This window comes from Lepidochelys kempii, chromosome 1 (assembly GCF_965140265.1).
Source record: "Lepidochelys kempii isolate rLepKem1 chromosome 1, rLepKem1.hap2, whole genome shotgun sequence".
In the NCBI taxonomy this organism is placed as follows: Eukaryota; Metazoa; Chordata; order Testudines; family Cheloniidae; genus Lepidochelys; species Lepidochelys kempii.
In genome coordinates, this window is record NC_133256.1 from 112,458,473 (window position 1) to 112,474,619 (window position 16,147).

The 16,147-nt window shown below is 48.6% G+C and overlaps 1 protein-coding gene across 3 annotated transcripts in view; it reads right to left on the bottom strand.

Annotated features, from left to right (window-relative positions):
- The window catches only part of LIMS1 (LIM zinc finger domain containing 1), a 140,882-nt gene extending 125,847 nt beyond the window's left edge, over window positions 1-15,035 (bottom strand). For all 3 annotated transcript variants that reach the window (XM_073351000.1, XM_073350961.1, XM_073350981.1), the window contains exon 1: window positions 14,337-15,035. Coding sequence is in view for 1 of the 3 variants with exons in the window: in XM_073350961.1 (XP_073207062.1) it covers window positions 14,337-14,368 (32 nt within the window). In the remaining 2 variants the exon portion in view is untranslated. The remainder of the gene's footprint in view (window positions 1-14,336) is intronic.
- Between the last annotated feature and the right edge of the window lie 1,112 nt (window positions 15,036-16,147).

Below are 16,147 nucleotides of genomic sequence, written 5' to 3' on the forward strand. Positions count from 1 at the left end.
CCACAACAGAAAACACTAAAAAGCTTGCTGTAAGTGCTTTGACATTAATATTTTACTACAACTTGAAAAAAAAGAATTTGTTAACCATGCAAGCTATACAGAGTATGTTGTGTGCCTTTAAATGAGAAAAAAAGAATCTGGAGGTTACAATATGATTTAATTCCAGTACTATATACAGCTTCTGATTTACGGAGGCCCTAACCACTGCATGCACAACAGTCACTAATGCTATAAAAGCCCAGAAGTCTGCAGCTTTATCATCCACTCTAACAATCAGAATAAAAGTTAAAAAGGAGTGAGTCTAGGCTGACTTTTCAAACTTATTAAAATTCTCTGGATATAGATCCATTTTCTTTGCTCAATATTTTACTTGTATGTTTGCCTGTAAATATCAGTATGAGAAAAACTTTTTTGAACTGGGCACTATAAGCACAAGGTAAATTGACTGAAAAATCATATTTTCATTAAGCAGTTGTGAAATGCTAGCTTGCAATTTACTGCCACAGTCCCAGCAGAAACTCCTACTCTGTCAATAACAGTACACCAGGATGACTATTTTTAATTTTACATAAGCAGAAGAACACCTTTGTCAAAAAACTGTACAAAATCAGTTACCTAGCTCTTTCTATAGACACACGACTTAGCTCTCCATCTGAAGTGCAGGCATAAAATTCAAGTTTCTTTTGATCCAGATTATAATACAAGTACATTTTTTAAAAAAAACAACAAAACCCACTACTTTGATTTGTGACCATGACAAGCAAGAAATGGTCACTATTAGGCCTAGAATGAAGATCACGACACAGTACTGTTGCGGTTACCAAGCAAACAGCACCTCTGACCCCTCCTTGTGCAGTCTCTTGGCATAGAATCCTGTGACTCTCCCACTCTTAAAGTGAGCCCTGGGTTGCAGTCCCCTGTGTATCAACCACAATTTACTCCAACAAGTCTGACTTATATCCATACCCTACAAGTCTGTTCCCTCCAGGATAATGTCAGTGGTAATCAGTGACTAAACATCTTCCTTAAAGCACAGTATCATTTATTTAGAACATTTCAGAAAAAATAGATCTTAAAAGCAATCAAACACCTGGTAAACAGGCATGCATGTAGGTTGCCTAACCATCTTCCATATGGAGACCCTGGAAGGACTAATTCCCTATAGACACTTTGTTACAGCCTTGCTGTCAGCCTGTCAGAGTTCACTAACACTCTCTAGGCAACTTATGGAAACTCCCTCTCCACACATACACTTTCCCAAGGAATCAATACAGTTTAACTGTATATAGCCCTTTGATCTAGCAACTCCCCACTCTGGCAAAACACAGCTTACAACAGGAGACAGGGTCTTTGAAGCCTGCTCCATTGTTTTTCCAAGCGTATACCTAGATTTTTTTTCTGGAAAGTCACTGTGTCTCTTCCCTGTTTGTTCTTCTCACTGCCCCTATCAAGTTAGATCAAATATTTTCATATAGGAAATTCTGATAACCCTCCACAATTAGACAAAAACTTTTCCTCACTGACCAGGTCACTTACAATATTCATCTCATTTTCATAGATTGGTATGTGGCAGCTCCACAACCCTCACACAGTTACTGATGCCAGAAAGACATCCTCTCAAAATGCTACTGTAGCAGACAAGGGTTTCTTCTTTTCAATATTCTACTTTTAAGGGGAGAAAGCCACAAAGAAGGGGACTGGCCAGTTCAGGTGATCAGTCACTTCTGGTTACTAGTTCATAGTCAAAACATGTTAGTAGTGACTATGGGTAGGTCTTCACTGTCTTTAAAGGGGCTGTGTAGTCGCGGCAACAGCACTGGGAAAGAGCTCTCCCAGCGCTGTAAGAAAACTACCTCCACAAGGGAAGCAGCTCCCAGTGCTGGTGCACTGTCTACACTGCCTCTTTACAACACTGAAACTTGCAGCGTTCAGGGGGGTGTTTTTTCACACCTCTGAGCGAGACACTTGCAGTGCTGCAAAGTGGCAGTGCAGACAAGGCCTAAGTGCCAGATTCAGACCCTCTCCTGCAGTCACAGGAGGGATTCACTCCAAGGAAGGGCAGGCCTGGCAGTTTCTACCAGTGAAGAACTGCTAGAATTGCAGTCAGTGCACCACAGGAGCCCTGCTAGCAGAAGCTGCCATGGGGATGTACTAAATCAGCACATCCCCTGGCCACACCACCTTTTTGCCCAACACCATCCACTTCTTGTGCCGCACCAGCTACCCATACATCCCAGAGGGACACACTTTGTTTGTTTTAGGCTGCAGAAACATCCTCCCAGATGACTTATGAGCTGCCAAGAATTGCACGGACTTCTACAGGAGCGTTTTATCTAGTTCATTTCAACAAGTTTCTGCAAGTGCGGACTCCAAGCTGAGTTTGCCTCAAAATTCATTACTGCTGTCTGGATGTTTGGCAACCTAGTTGATGGTCTCAGTTCATCTCCCAATGAACGTGTCAGAGCAGCATTTAGTGGCTGTCTCAGCAGAAAAGATGCCAAGGACTTAACTGTTCTATGACCTGAAGAGGCAGTCTCTCCACATCAGAGCTCAGGCACATTGGCGTGCACTGCTGCTGTCTGCGCTTGTATCTATTTTGTGGACAAAGAGAGAACCTCCATTTCAAGTACTGTCAGTCTGGTATCTTTCAGAAACAATCACTGGCAGGAATGCTCTTGTACCCATTAAATTAAAATGTTATTTTTGTTCGTTATAAATAAAAGTTAACACTAGTGAAGTCAAACAACTGAGCCAAATTACCTCTTTGTTTTCTTAGAGACAAGGTTTGGTAATCAATAGCTGAGAACCAAGTAGTAGGATTGGAAGAAGAACAAAAAAAAAAAAAAAAAAAGACGGGATAGCCTTTAGTTGGTTTACAGTTTGCAAGTGAGATGTTTTAAATATTTCCAACATCCATTAAATTGCCAGCATTCTAGGTCTCCAACAATCTGGGGATTACATACCGTATTCGTTATTTTGTCTGCCACAGAAAGATTGTGACATATTAGCATAAGACTTACAAATTTATTTAATTTGGAAGATATGTTTCCAAGAAACATTTACAGTGGGTGAAGCTTTAAAATGTTGTGTAATTAGTGAAATAGTTCATTATTCTTTATTAGTTTTTCATACCCCTCCACATTAATTCTTACCCAATGCATGACTCTACACTAATTGCAAAATCTACACAGAAAATCATAGGCCCATAACATGAACCTCCACCTGGGGTTGTTTAATTATTGTCTTGTCTTATTAAAACTATAAGCTCCTTGGGGCAGAGATAAATATCTGTTACATACAGCATTGACACATTCCCATGCTCAACAAATAATGACCATTTTCTTTGACATTTACTGTTTGTCAAACAGCCATGCTCCTTTTTCTTGTGTGAATTAAGTCATAAAGTAGGGTTGAGCATTTGACCGGTCCAAAAATAACTGGTCAACTGACCAGTCAAATAATATCAAATAAAATGTCAAAAATGGTCAAATATTTTAAAACACTAATTTATTAGAACAACAACAACAAAAGGCTTAGCTAGATATTTGTACCTAATTATAAAGAACAAGTTACATAACTGAGTTATTTTAACTCAGAAAAATGCAGAAAAGAAAAGAAAAGAAAAGAAAAGAAAAGAAAAGAAAAGAAAAGAAAAGAAAAGAAAAGAAAAGAAAAAGAAAAAGAATAATGCATTCAAAAAAGTTGGTTACTGCCTAACAAAGAGCATTCTTGCTGGAATATGTGACAATGTCCGACTCTGGTCAAATAATAGGCGGTCAGTTGATCAGTTTGCCAAGCCTAGTCATAACATTAAATTCCTTATATCAGAGGCAAGGTACATCTATGCTGTTACACTAGTTATTTTAGGTCCTCACTACAATTCTAGATACCATGGTACAAAGAAGCTGCATGGTGAAAGACAAAAGTCGATTTAAAAATTAAATGCTCAAGCAAAGGGAGAAGGAATTAAAATGACAAAGCACACTTTTTTTTTTTGGTAGAAAGTTCACCTCAGTGTGGACACCCAGCTCACCATACAAAGGTATTTAAATAGTTAAAAATGTCACATTTTACATCTGCAGGGCTCAAATGATAAACAGTTCTTCTATGCTCTCCTTTCACATGTTTACTAGTTTTATTTTAGTAAGAACTAACTGTGTTCTCTCAATTTCTGCTCTGCATCATTACATGTGTCTGTCATAGGCAGCTTCAGTCACAATTGTGAAGATGTACACAAAAGGATAGAAACACTTTTGAACAGTGATTTGATTTAAATCACTAGTCAGGAAGACTCTATTTAATCATGGATTTCTACATAAAAGTGCATTCTTGTTGGTTGTTATAAACTTAATATATATTCTTCACAGGTAGAGGAACTTAATTAAAATATTCCCAAACTGGGTCTCTTATGGCTTACTGCCATTATAGGTTTTCTCTTCTAGTGAGAGAATGGTATGGTGTATCTCAAATCAATGAAGACTAGACTCAGAAAAGACCTCAAGACTACTGGAATATACTGCTCAAACAGTTCCACTTTTGTTTCTACTGCCTGTCCCTCCCTTCTCACACTTATCTCCACAGTTCTTCTCCTTGGCCAGATCTATTCAACCCCCAACAATCTTCTATTCATTGAACTTTTTAAAGCTTTGCACTTTTAGAGAGAGGTAAGGGATTGACTCTGTGTACTCAAATTTGCAGAGGGACAATAGGGTTGAGGTCTCTTATTTCTCACCTCTATATATTATTTATTTTTAAACATTTTTGCTGTTAACAAGCATGTTATCTCGGGAGACACAAATCCACAGTTTGAGAACTGCAAAACTAAATATCCCTGATGGTATCTTCTAGACTGAGCACTGAGTCCGATCGGGTATATAGAAAGAGTAACCTAAATAATCTATATAGAAGCCTGTGGAACCCCATAAGATTGGGTCCCAGATCCATGAACTACTGGAACTCATTTACAAAACTTTTCTTAAACATTACATGAATATATTGTCTCATACTATAGAAAAAATGGTTACTTACCTTCTCGTAACTTGTTCTTTGAGATGTGTTGTTCACGTCCATTCCACATTAAGTTGTGCATGTCACGTGCACGAGCGTCAGAAACTTTTTCCCTTAGCGGCGCCCGTTGGGACCCCTGAGTGGCACCACTGCGCCGTGCATATATACCCCGCCGCCTGACACCCTCCAGTTCCTTCTTGCCAGCGACTCCGACAAGAGGGGTAGGAGGGCGGATGGTGGAATGGACGTGGACACAACTCGAAGAACAACAGTTACAAGAAGGTAAGTAACCGTTTTTTCTTCTTCGAGTGCTTATTCACGTCCATTCCACATTAGGTGAATCACAAGCTTACCTCTGGAGGAGGGTAGGAGTCACGGAACAACTGACTGGAGTACCGCTCTGCCAACTGCCACATCCTCTCTGGCCTGCTGGTTGACCGCATAGTGGGTCGTGAAGGTGTGCACTGAGGACCAGGTGGCTGCTATGCAGATCTCCTGGATCGGGACCTGTGCCAGGAAAGCAGTGAAAGTCGCTTGCGCCCTGGTCAAGTGGGCCGTGACCGCTGGGGCCGGAACAACTGAGAGGTCATAGCACGTCCGGATGCAGCTTGTAATCCAAGACGAGATCCACTGCACCGACACTGGGAGGCCTTTCATCCTCTCAGCTACGGCCACGAACAGCTGCGCAGATTTACGAAAGGGTTTGGTGCGCTCCAAATAGAACCACCAGCGCTCGACGGACATCCAGGGTGTGTAGGCTGCGGTAACTCGGGTCCGAATGGGGTTTTGGAAAAAATACCGGCACACAAATGTCCTGCCCGAAATGGAATTGCAAGACCACCTTAGGGAGGAACTTGGGGTGCAGTCGGAGCTGCACCTTATCCTTGTGAAACACCATATACAGTGGCTCAGAGGTGAGAGCCCTCAGCTCGGACACCCTTCTGGCCGAGGTAATGGCCACCAGAAATGCCACCTTCCAGGAAGGGTGGAGGAGGGAGCAGGTAGCGAGGGGCTCAAATGGGGGTCCCATGAGTTTAGAGAGGAGGGACTGGGGGGCGTGAGTACGGAAACATCCTCTCCAATCCTTTAACGAACCGTCCCACCACTGGGTGGGAAAACACCAAGCCCCCTGAAAACCCTGGATGGAAGGCGGAGATGGCCGCCAGGTATACTCTAAGTGAGGACGGGGCCAGCCCCTGCTGTTTGAGGTGCAGGAGGTACTCGAGAATGGCTTGCACCGGGGCTCACACCAACAGGAGAACCTTTTCCACTTGGCCATAGAGGTAGCCCTAGTAGAGGGTTTCCTACTGCCAAGCAGAATCTGCTGCACAGGAAGGGAACACTGGCTCTCCAAGGCGTTTAGCCACAGAGCTTCCACGCTGTCAGGTGTAGTGACTGCAGGTCGGGGTGGAGAAGCCTGCCACCGTCCTGTGTGATGTGGTCCCGGTGTAGGAGCAGGACTACCAGGGCCTCCACTGACAGCTCTAGAAGTGTTGTGTACCAGTACTGGCGGGGCCATGCTGGGGCAATGAGGACCACCGCCGCCCTGTCCTTGCGTACCTGAGCAGGACCTTGTGTACCAAGGGGAGCAGGGGAAACACATACATCAAGCCCCCTCCCCAAGGGATCGCAAACGCGTCTGCGACTGAGCCCGGGCTGTGGCCCTGGAACGAGCAGAACTGCAGGCACTGGACGTTGTCCCTGGTGGCAAACAGGTCTACCCGGGGAAACCCCCACCTGAGGAAGAGGGAAAGCACGATGTCCGCTCTGAGCATCCACTCGTACATGCGATACGACCTGCTGAGGTAGTCCGCCAGCTCGTTTTGCACCCCCGGGAGATATGACACCTCAAAGAGAATGGCATGGGCTACAGAAAAGCCCCAGAGGAGGAGAGCCTCGTGACAGAGTGGCGAGGAACGGGCCCCACCCTGCTTGTTTATATAAAACATGGCAGTAGTGTTGTCTGTCAGAACTGTCATGCTGTGACCACTCAGAGTGGTGTGAAAGGTCTGGCAGGCTAGACGAACTGCCCTGAGCTCCTTCACATTCATATGGAGCGACCGCTCTGCTGCGGACCACAAGCCCTGAGTCCTGAGGTCCCCTAGGTGAGCCCCCCCACCCCTGGTCTGACGCATCCATCACCAGCGTCAGGTCCAGCTGTGGGGCGGCAAAGGGGATGCCTTCGCAAACTACAGCCTGGGGCTGCCACCACAGCAGGGAGTCCAGCACGTCCCTTGGGGCTGTCACTACCAAGTCCAGGGGGTCCTTGCCTGGGAGGTACACCCGAGCGAGCCATGCCTGCAGAGTCCTGAGTCTCAGTCTGGCATGCCTGACCACGTGTGCATGCTACCATGTGGCCCAGCAGCCGCAGGAAGCACCTGGCCATTATTGTTGGAAACTGGCACAGGGAGGCAACCGCTTGCTGGATAGCTCGGAAGCAGGATACTGGAAGGCTTGCCCTGGCCTGCACCGCGTCCAGGACCGCCCCTATGAATTCCACTCTCTGCATGGGCACGAGAGTGGACTTGGGGACACTAACCAGGAGCCCCAGCTCGCGGAACAATCTCAGGGCCACCTCCACATGTCCCCGCACTTCCGCTTCGGATCGACCCGCCAAGAGCCAGTTGTCGAGATATGGGTAAACCCAGACCCTCTGCCTCCGTAAGAAGGCCGCCACGCATTTCGTGAACGCCCATGGGGCCGCGGCTAGACTGAACGGGAGAACTGCAAACTAGTAACATTCTTGGCCCACAGTGAAGTGTAGGAACCGCCGATGAGCTGGGTGGATGGCGATATGAAAGTACGTGTCCTTCATGTCGAGGGCAGCATACCAATCCCCCGGATCCAGGTAAGGGATGATGCTGCCCAGAGAGACCATATGGAACAGGGCCTTGACCAGGAACTTGTTGAGCCCTCGCGAGTCTAAAATGGGATGAAGGCCACTTTTTGGCCTTGGGAATGAGGAAGTACCAGGAGTAGAAACCTTTCCCCCTTAGGCCATGCGCCCCCCCCCCCGCCTCCAGCAGCGAGCGAACCTCCTTCTCTCGGAGATGATGCTCATGAGAGGGGTCCCTGAAGAGGGTCGGAGAAGGGGGGTGGGAGGGAAGAGAATTGCAGTGAGTACCCGTTCCATACGCTACATAAGACCCAACGGTCCAACGTAATGCTGGACCACGCACGGGAGAAACGGGCCAGGCAGTTCAGGAAACGAGGGGATGGATCCGGTGACTGATCTGGTACGCTGTCCTCGAGCAAACCTTCAAAAGCCTGGCTTAGTGCCTGGCTGGGATTTGTGCTGACCCTGGTTCTGGCCCAGCGCATTATTGTTGTTGTTATTGTGCCGTTGCCTGTTATCCCTGCCTCGCCTATGGTACGGCTCATGCCTATGATGAGGCTGGTACTGGCGCTGAGGGGGAGGCTGCAGCTTAAAGGGCTTCCTCTGTGTCACTGGGGTGTGCATACCCAGCGACTTAAGTGTAACCCTCGAGTCCTTGAGGCTATGCAGCCTCCCATCTGTCTGGTCCGACAAGAGCCCAGACCCTTCAAAGGGGAGGTCCTGAAGTGTACTCTGGACCTCAGGCGGCAGGCCTGACTCCTGCAGCCACGCCGAGTGCCTCATGACCACCCCCGAAGCGATTGTTCTGGCCGTCGCGTCTGCTGAATCCAGGGAGGCCTGGAGAGAGGTCTTGCCCTCGTCCACCAGGGATGTAAACTCCTGTTGGGAACCTTGCGGGAGGTTGTCCTTAAACTTCCCCACCGCTGCCCAGGAGTTAAAATTATGCCTGTTGAGAACGGCCTGCTGGTTCGCAATCCTCAACTGAGCAAACCCCTGACAAGTACACCTTTCTGCCAAAAAGGTCCAGGCGTTTTGCCTCCTGGCCCTTAGGTGCCAGGGCCTGTTGTCCATGGCGCTCCCTTTCGTTCACCGCCAGGACCACCAGAGAGCATGGACTTGGGTGGCAAAACAAGAATTCGTAGCCCTTTGACGGGGCAAAGTACTTGTGCTTCACACCCTTGGCTGTTGGAGTGCTGGAGACCGGGGTCTGCCATGTAGTCTTATAATTCAATTGGATGGTCTTAATGAGTGGGAGCGCTATTCTAGATGGACCTTCGGGACTCAAAATGTCCACCATGGGGTCCTCCTGCTCAACCATCTCCTCAGCCTGCTACCCCAAGTTCTGGGCGACCCTACACAGTAGCTCCTGGTGAGATCTGTGGTCTATGGGTGGAGGGCTGGACACCGCTGTTCCCGCCACCACCTCATCCGGGGACGACGAGGAGGTTAGCAGCTGCTTGGCCTCCTCTGGCTGGTCCTCCTGCTCCCCTTCTCCCGCTGACCTCTCCAGTTTACACTGGGGGGATGCTGGAGCCCTGGATACTGTAGCTTCTGGCGCCGTCGGGCATCAGTGCGGGGACCGGGACCACTGCACTGAGTAGCTTGCCTCCAAGCACCTAATCACTTAAGTGTCCACAACAAAGGTATGCTAACTAACTGATAACAGCTATGTATAAGAGAAAGGCTAAGGGACTGCTCTCATACAAGAGAGAGAGGTTGTTCCAACGCCGTCACTAATGGTAAGAAGGAACTGGAGGGGGTCGGGCGGCAGGGGTATATATACACGGCGCAGTGGTGCCACTCAGGGGGCTCTGCTGGCCCGACTGGAGCCGCTGAGGGAAAAAGCTTCCGATGCTCGTGCACACGAAGCGCGCACAACTAATGTGGAATGGACATGAACAAGCACTCGAAGAAGAATTAGAATTTATAATCCCTATTCCAGGATGAGATATCTTTGAGCTATAATGTATCTTAATTAAAACTATCTTTAGATAGGTTTTTTCCTCAAAAAGCATTTTATCAAAAAAATCTGATTTAAAATTACGAAATCCAATTTTTTTTTATTTTTTTTTTTACAAAAAATCATTGATTTTTATCCACCCTGCTTTTGAATCACTCAAAATGTTTACATAAAATATTATTCTGCTTACATCAGCTGTTTAGACTGGGTTAGCATTTAAATACATGAAAGAACTTAAGGAAAAATACAATGCCTTAAAAAATAACCACCAAAACCAAAATCCCTGTATGAAGAGCTTTAATAATAAATAAAATGAAACATATAGCCTTATTATCCCTTCCTCCAGATGAGCAGAGTGGACAAGAACCTGGTGCATCTGGGTCAGGGAGTGCAAAAGCATCAAATGCTACCTTCTTGCCTTCATTCTGTCATAAGAACATAAGAATGGCCATTCTGGGTCAGACCAAAGGTCCATCCAGTCCAGTATCCTGTCTACCGATAGTGGCCAACACCTGGTGCCCCAGAGGGAGTGAACCTAACAGGTAATGATCAAGTGATCTCTCTCCTGCCATCCAGCTCCACCCTCTGACAAACAGAGGCTAGAGACACCATTCCTTACCCATCCTGGCTAATAGCCATTAATGGACTTAACTAGATAAATTCATTGAGGTTCTCTTTTAAACCCTGTTATAGTCCTAGCCTTCACAACCTCCTCAGGCAAGGAGTTCCACGGGTTGACTGTGAGCTGTGTGAAGAACTTCCTTTTATTTGTTTTAAACCTGCTGCCCACTAATTTCATTTGCTGGCCCCTAGTTTTTATATTATGGGAACAAGTAAATTTTTCCTTATTCACTTTCTCCACACCACTCATGATTTTATAGACCTCTATCATATCCCCCCTTAGTCTCCTCTTTTCCAAGCTGAAAAGTCCTAGCCTCTTTAATCTCTCCTCATATGGGACTCGTTCCAAACCCTGAATCATTTTAGTTGCCTTTTTCTGTACCTTTTCTAATGACAGTATATCTTTTCTGTGATGAAGGGACCACATCTGTACGCAGTATTCAAGATGTGGGCGTACCATGGATTTATAGAAGGTCAATAAGATATTCTCAATCTTATTCTCTATCCCCTTTTTAATGATTCCTAACATCTCGTTTGCTTTTTTGACTGCCGCTGCACACTGCGTGGACGTCTTCAGAGAACTATCCACGATGACTCCAAGATCTTTCTCCTCATTAGTTGTAGCTAAATTAGCTCCCATCATATCGTATGTACAGTTGGGGTTATTTTTTCCAATGTGCATTACTTTAAATCCACATTAAATTTCATTTGCCATTTTGTTGCCCAATCACTTAGTTTTGTGAGATCTTTTTGAAGTTCTTCAGTCTGCTTTGGTCTTAACTATCTTGAGCAGTTTAGTATCATCTGCAAACTTTGCCACTGTTTACCCCTTTCTCCAGATCATTTATGAGTAAGTTGAATAGGATTGGTCCTAGGACTGACCCTTGGGGAACACCACTAGTTACCTCTCTCCATTCTGAAAATTTACCATTTATTCCTACCCTTGGTTCCCTGTCTTTTAATCAGTTCTCAAACCACGGAAGGATCTTCCCTCTTATCCCATGACAATTTACGTAAGAGCCTTTGGTGAGGAACCTTGTCAAAGGCTTTCTGGAAATCTAAGTACACTATGTCCATTGGATCCCCCTTGTCCACGTTTGTTGATCCCCCCAAAGAACTCTAATAGATTAGTAAAACATGATCTCTCTTTATAGAAACCATGTTGACTTTTGCGCAACAATTTATGTTCGTCTAGGTGTCTGACAATTTTATTCTTTACTATTGTTTCAACTAATTTGTCTGGTACTGACATTAGACTTACCAGTCTTTAATTGCCAGGATCACCTCTGGAACCCTTTTTAAATATTGGCGTTGCATTAGCTATCTTCCAGTCACTGGGTACAGAAGCTGATTTAAAGGACAGGTTACAAACCATAGTTAATAGTTCTGCAATTTCACATTTGAGTTGTTTCAGAACTCTTGGGTGAATGCCATCTGGTCCCGGTGACTAGTTATTGTTAAGTTTCTCAATTAATTCCAAAACCTCCTCTAGTGACACTTCAATCTGTGACAATTCCTCAGATCTGTCACCTACAAAAGGATGGCTCAGGTTTGGGAATCTCCCGAACATCCTCAGTCATGAAGACAAGCAAAGAATTCTTTTAGTTTCTCTGCAATGACTTGATCATCTTTAAGTGCTCCTTTTGTATCTCGATTGTCCAGAGGCCCCACTGGTTGTTTAGCAGGCTTCCTGCTTCTGATGTATTTAAAAAACATTTTGTTATTACCTTTTGAGTTTTTCACTAGCTGTTCTTCAAACTCCTTTCTGGCTTTTCTTATTACGTTTTTACATCTAATTTTGCAGTGTTTATGCTCCTTTCTACTTACCTCACTAGGATTTGACTTCCACTTTTTAAAAGATGCCTTTTTATCTCTCACTGCTTCTTTTACATGGTTGTTAAGTCACGGTGGCTCTTTTTTAGTTCTTTTACTGTGTTTTTTAATTTGGGGTATATATTTAAGTTGAGCCTCTATTATGGTGTCTTTGAAAAGCGTCCATGCAGCTTGCACGGATTTCACTCTAGTCACTGTACCTTTTAAATTCTGTTTAACTAACCTCCTCGTTTTTGCATTTGTCCTTTCAAGCCAGATGGAGGCGTCATGCTAGATTTGGTCATTAGAGAGTTGGAGGAGACTGGGCTTGGGGAAAAGCCACCTTAGTGCATTTACTCACCTTTCCCCTCCCTCCCAACCATCCAATATTCCCATGCAGTCTAAATTTCTCCACCACCATTAATCTAAACTAGCCTGATGGTGGTTTCCAGGAGCAGCTGCTCTAGGAGAGTCCATGGCAAAATGAATTTTGCAGAAGTCATGCTGTTCAAGAGTGTGAGGCTGGGAGCCAGTACTGATACACAGGACCTCTGGATCTCAGGGGCCAAACCCTCTGCTTCTTCCACAAGGAAGGGCTTGTTTCACTGCAGTGTTAACTCAAGGTGCAATTTGAGTGTTACCCCTAACTAAGCTCGTGTCTACGCACAAAAATGTATAGCTTGAGTTCAGTTGTCCTTTAAACTTGAGATGACCAGCCTGTCAGGAGCATTGATGCTGCCAACGATTGAGCTAGTAATGCAGCGGGGATGCAGCTACAGGCTAGAAACTCGAGTTAGCATAACTCATCAGCTGCTAACCCAGTTGCCCTGTGCAGCTTCAACGCCGCTCCGCAGGATAGCTGCTCTCATTTGAGGTAGGCTAACTCAAACAGAGTAAGGTTATGTGCACCCTATGGACTTCTGCTGGCACAGCTACGTCCGCCAGGGAGGTGCAAATCCCTGACCAACATAGCTGGGCTGGCCCAAGTCCCTAGTGCAGGCGCAGTGGCGTTTGCCACTTGTGCGGGCATGGCTTTAGTTTAGTATATGGGTACAAAACATAGCTGATATTGCTGCATCCAGGATGCTTTACCAGTATAATATGCCAGTATTTCTGGGCTGGTGAAGCATTTCTGGAGCAGACATAGGAGTTGCAATGGAGACAAGTCCTTGGTGTACGATGGGCGGGGGGGGGGGGGGAATGGGGGCTGGATACCACCCACACTCACTGCCCCAACACAATCATTCCTAGAAAACTCTACAAGTACAAGCTGGAAGGAAATTTCTGCTAGCCCCTGCTGAGCGCAGGGTCACTGTGAAAGCATGAAGGAGAATGCAGGTTCTGTTACCTCCGAGCGGGAGCCTGGGCGGGGCTACTGACACAAAAACTAACCCCCGCCTGGGTCTGGCTGCGAGAGCCCACAGGCTTTGCAAGGCGCAGATCACACCCTGCAGCAGGGGGAACACCGCGAGCCGGTCCCACGCTGCATCTGGGAATCTGAGTCACACCCCACCCCCGCCTAAAAACCTTCCAACCCGGGCCCAGCCTTACAGGGGTGCAGAAGCAGCGCCCGGTGTTCAACCGCCGGCGCTTTGTCGCTCCCACTTGACTAACAAGCCCCCAGAAGCAGCCACCGGGGTGGTCACCCCACTGGTCTGCCTAATAACCCAGGTCTCTGCAGTCCACCCAGACCCAGCGACTGCCTGCCCTGCTCCGCTCCGCTCCGCTCCGCCCGCGGTGCGTGGCCCCCGCCGGCCAGACCCGGCTGCGGGACCGCTGCTCTCCCCCGTGCACGCGCGCGCACCCCAGCCTGGCCGCTGCCGGCGGCGGAGCGCATCCCCAGGACTTGGGGTACCACTGCAGCACCTCCCGGGGATCCGGGGTCTCTGCCCCGCTGCCGCACGCAGGAAGGCTGCGGGGAAGTTGGGGGGCTGGCTCCCGCTCAGCGCCCCGACCGCTCACGCAAGCCCCGGGAGGACAGGGGAGGCCGGGGAGCGAGCGCCGCCCTGCGAGGAGCGGGAGCCGCAGAGCCCCCGGCGCAGCCCGGCCCGGAAGGGATGAATGGGGCCGGGTGGGCTGGCGCTGCTGACGGGCTCTTACCTGTTGGTCATTCCCGCCGCGACCCCCAACATCCCGGCAGCCGCCTCCCGCCAGGCAACTTCGCGCCGCAGCGAGGAGGAGCAGGAAGGCGCAGAGGGGGGCTCGGACAGGCAGCAATGGCGCTCCCCGGCCCGCTGCCTGCAGCGCTGCTGCTCCGCCGCCAGGGAAGGGAGCGCACCCGGTGCCCGCCCCCTCCCACTTTCCCCGCCCGCCGGCCGGCCGGCCGATGGGCCACGCTGCGCCGCTGCCGGGCTTGCTGCTGGCCGGGGCGCTCTCCCGCCGTAGGCAGCGCGGGGGTGCTGCAGGCCAGGGCGGCTGCTGCTGTCCCTTGGGTACGTGGTCACACGCGCGGCGCCGGCCGGCCGCCGCCTCCCTGGCCCGGGCGAGGGGCGCGCACGCTGCGGGGCTGGCCCGGCCCCGGGGCTTTAGGCGCGCTCGCTAGTGGCGGCAGCCCGCAGCGGCCCATGGCGCTGGGCGCTGGGCGAAGGCGAGACAGAGATGGGCCCTCTCCCGCGGCGCTGAGCCAGCCCTCACTTTGGCGGGCCTCGGGGGCTGGGGCAAAGCGGCGTTTGCCGCCCTCCTTCCTCTCTCTCTCTCCCTCCCTGCCCGCCCGCGGGAGCCTTCCGGCTTGACTGAGGCGGGTCTGAGGCTGAGCTGGCAGCGCCGAGCTCAAGGGGAGTTTTGCCTCTGCTGTAGGAGCAGCCACCTTAGTCTGGGGTAGGGTTGGTCTTTGCTTGAACGCTTCTTCCTTTTCCAAACTTTTAAATGGTCTGGGTGAGGGGCGGAACAGAAGAGAGAATGAGACTGGAAGATGAGGGGAGAAAGCCATCATGTTCCCTACGCTGGCCTATGACCTAGTTTCCACTGAAATCCTCTCCTGAGGTCTGTTTTTAAAAGCCCCACGAGGCTGATATTCAGTTAATAAATGTTCTCACTGAATTTAAGAGCATAGTTGAATCAAGGTTCATTGGTTACAGTTTATTTTCCTGACTCATGAGTGTTTTTTCCAAGAGACAGTGATGGCCTGCGGCTTCCACAGGATGTTAAGTACAGAGGCTGCCCTTACCCGAAGCCCAGTCAAAAATGACTAGACCCTTTCCCCTCATTTAGAAGGACCACAGGTTTTTTTCTACTCAAAGAAACAAATTCCCTGTAAAGTTTAAGACCCACATCTGGAATGCCAATATGAATTCTTTCAAAGGAAATTTAGTCAATGCACAATCATGTAATTCGCTTATCCACATATTTCGTGTGCCTGGAGAGAAACACAACCAGAGGAAATGGTTTCATTAAGAAAGCCAAGAGGAGTCAAATGAAGTAGACATTAGACCAGCCATTCTCCACTCACGGACCAACTACTACACAGCTGTGGCCCAATTGTGTGCGAAAGGCCGCCGGGTTGCACAGGGTCCAGGTTCCCAGTTGCATGGTAGCCCAGTGCAACGGGGTGGGGGTTGCCGGCCAGCCCCGTGTGGTGGAGGTCCGGGGCTGCTGCCTGGCCTTTCAGAGTCCAGGTTCCCAGCTGCCTAGCTGCCCAGCACGGGAGGGTTGGGGTCGCTGGCCAGCCTGGCCCCACAGATTCTGGGATCCCTGCTGCCTAGCCCCCCACCCGGGGCTCTGCTCCTGGCCCCCTCTGTGGAAAGGTCTGTGGGCAGGAGGCACTGGGCATAAGGATCTGGGGGGAGGGCAGCAGTGCATGACCCAGGTAACACCTTGGGGGCTGCATATGCTGCCCACAGTGATGAATAGGTTGAGAACTACTGTGTTAGACAAGGCCAAGGACTATTTTCTCAGAACTGTACATTGCCATC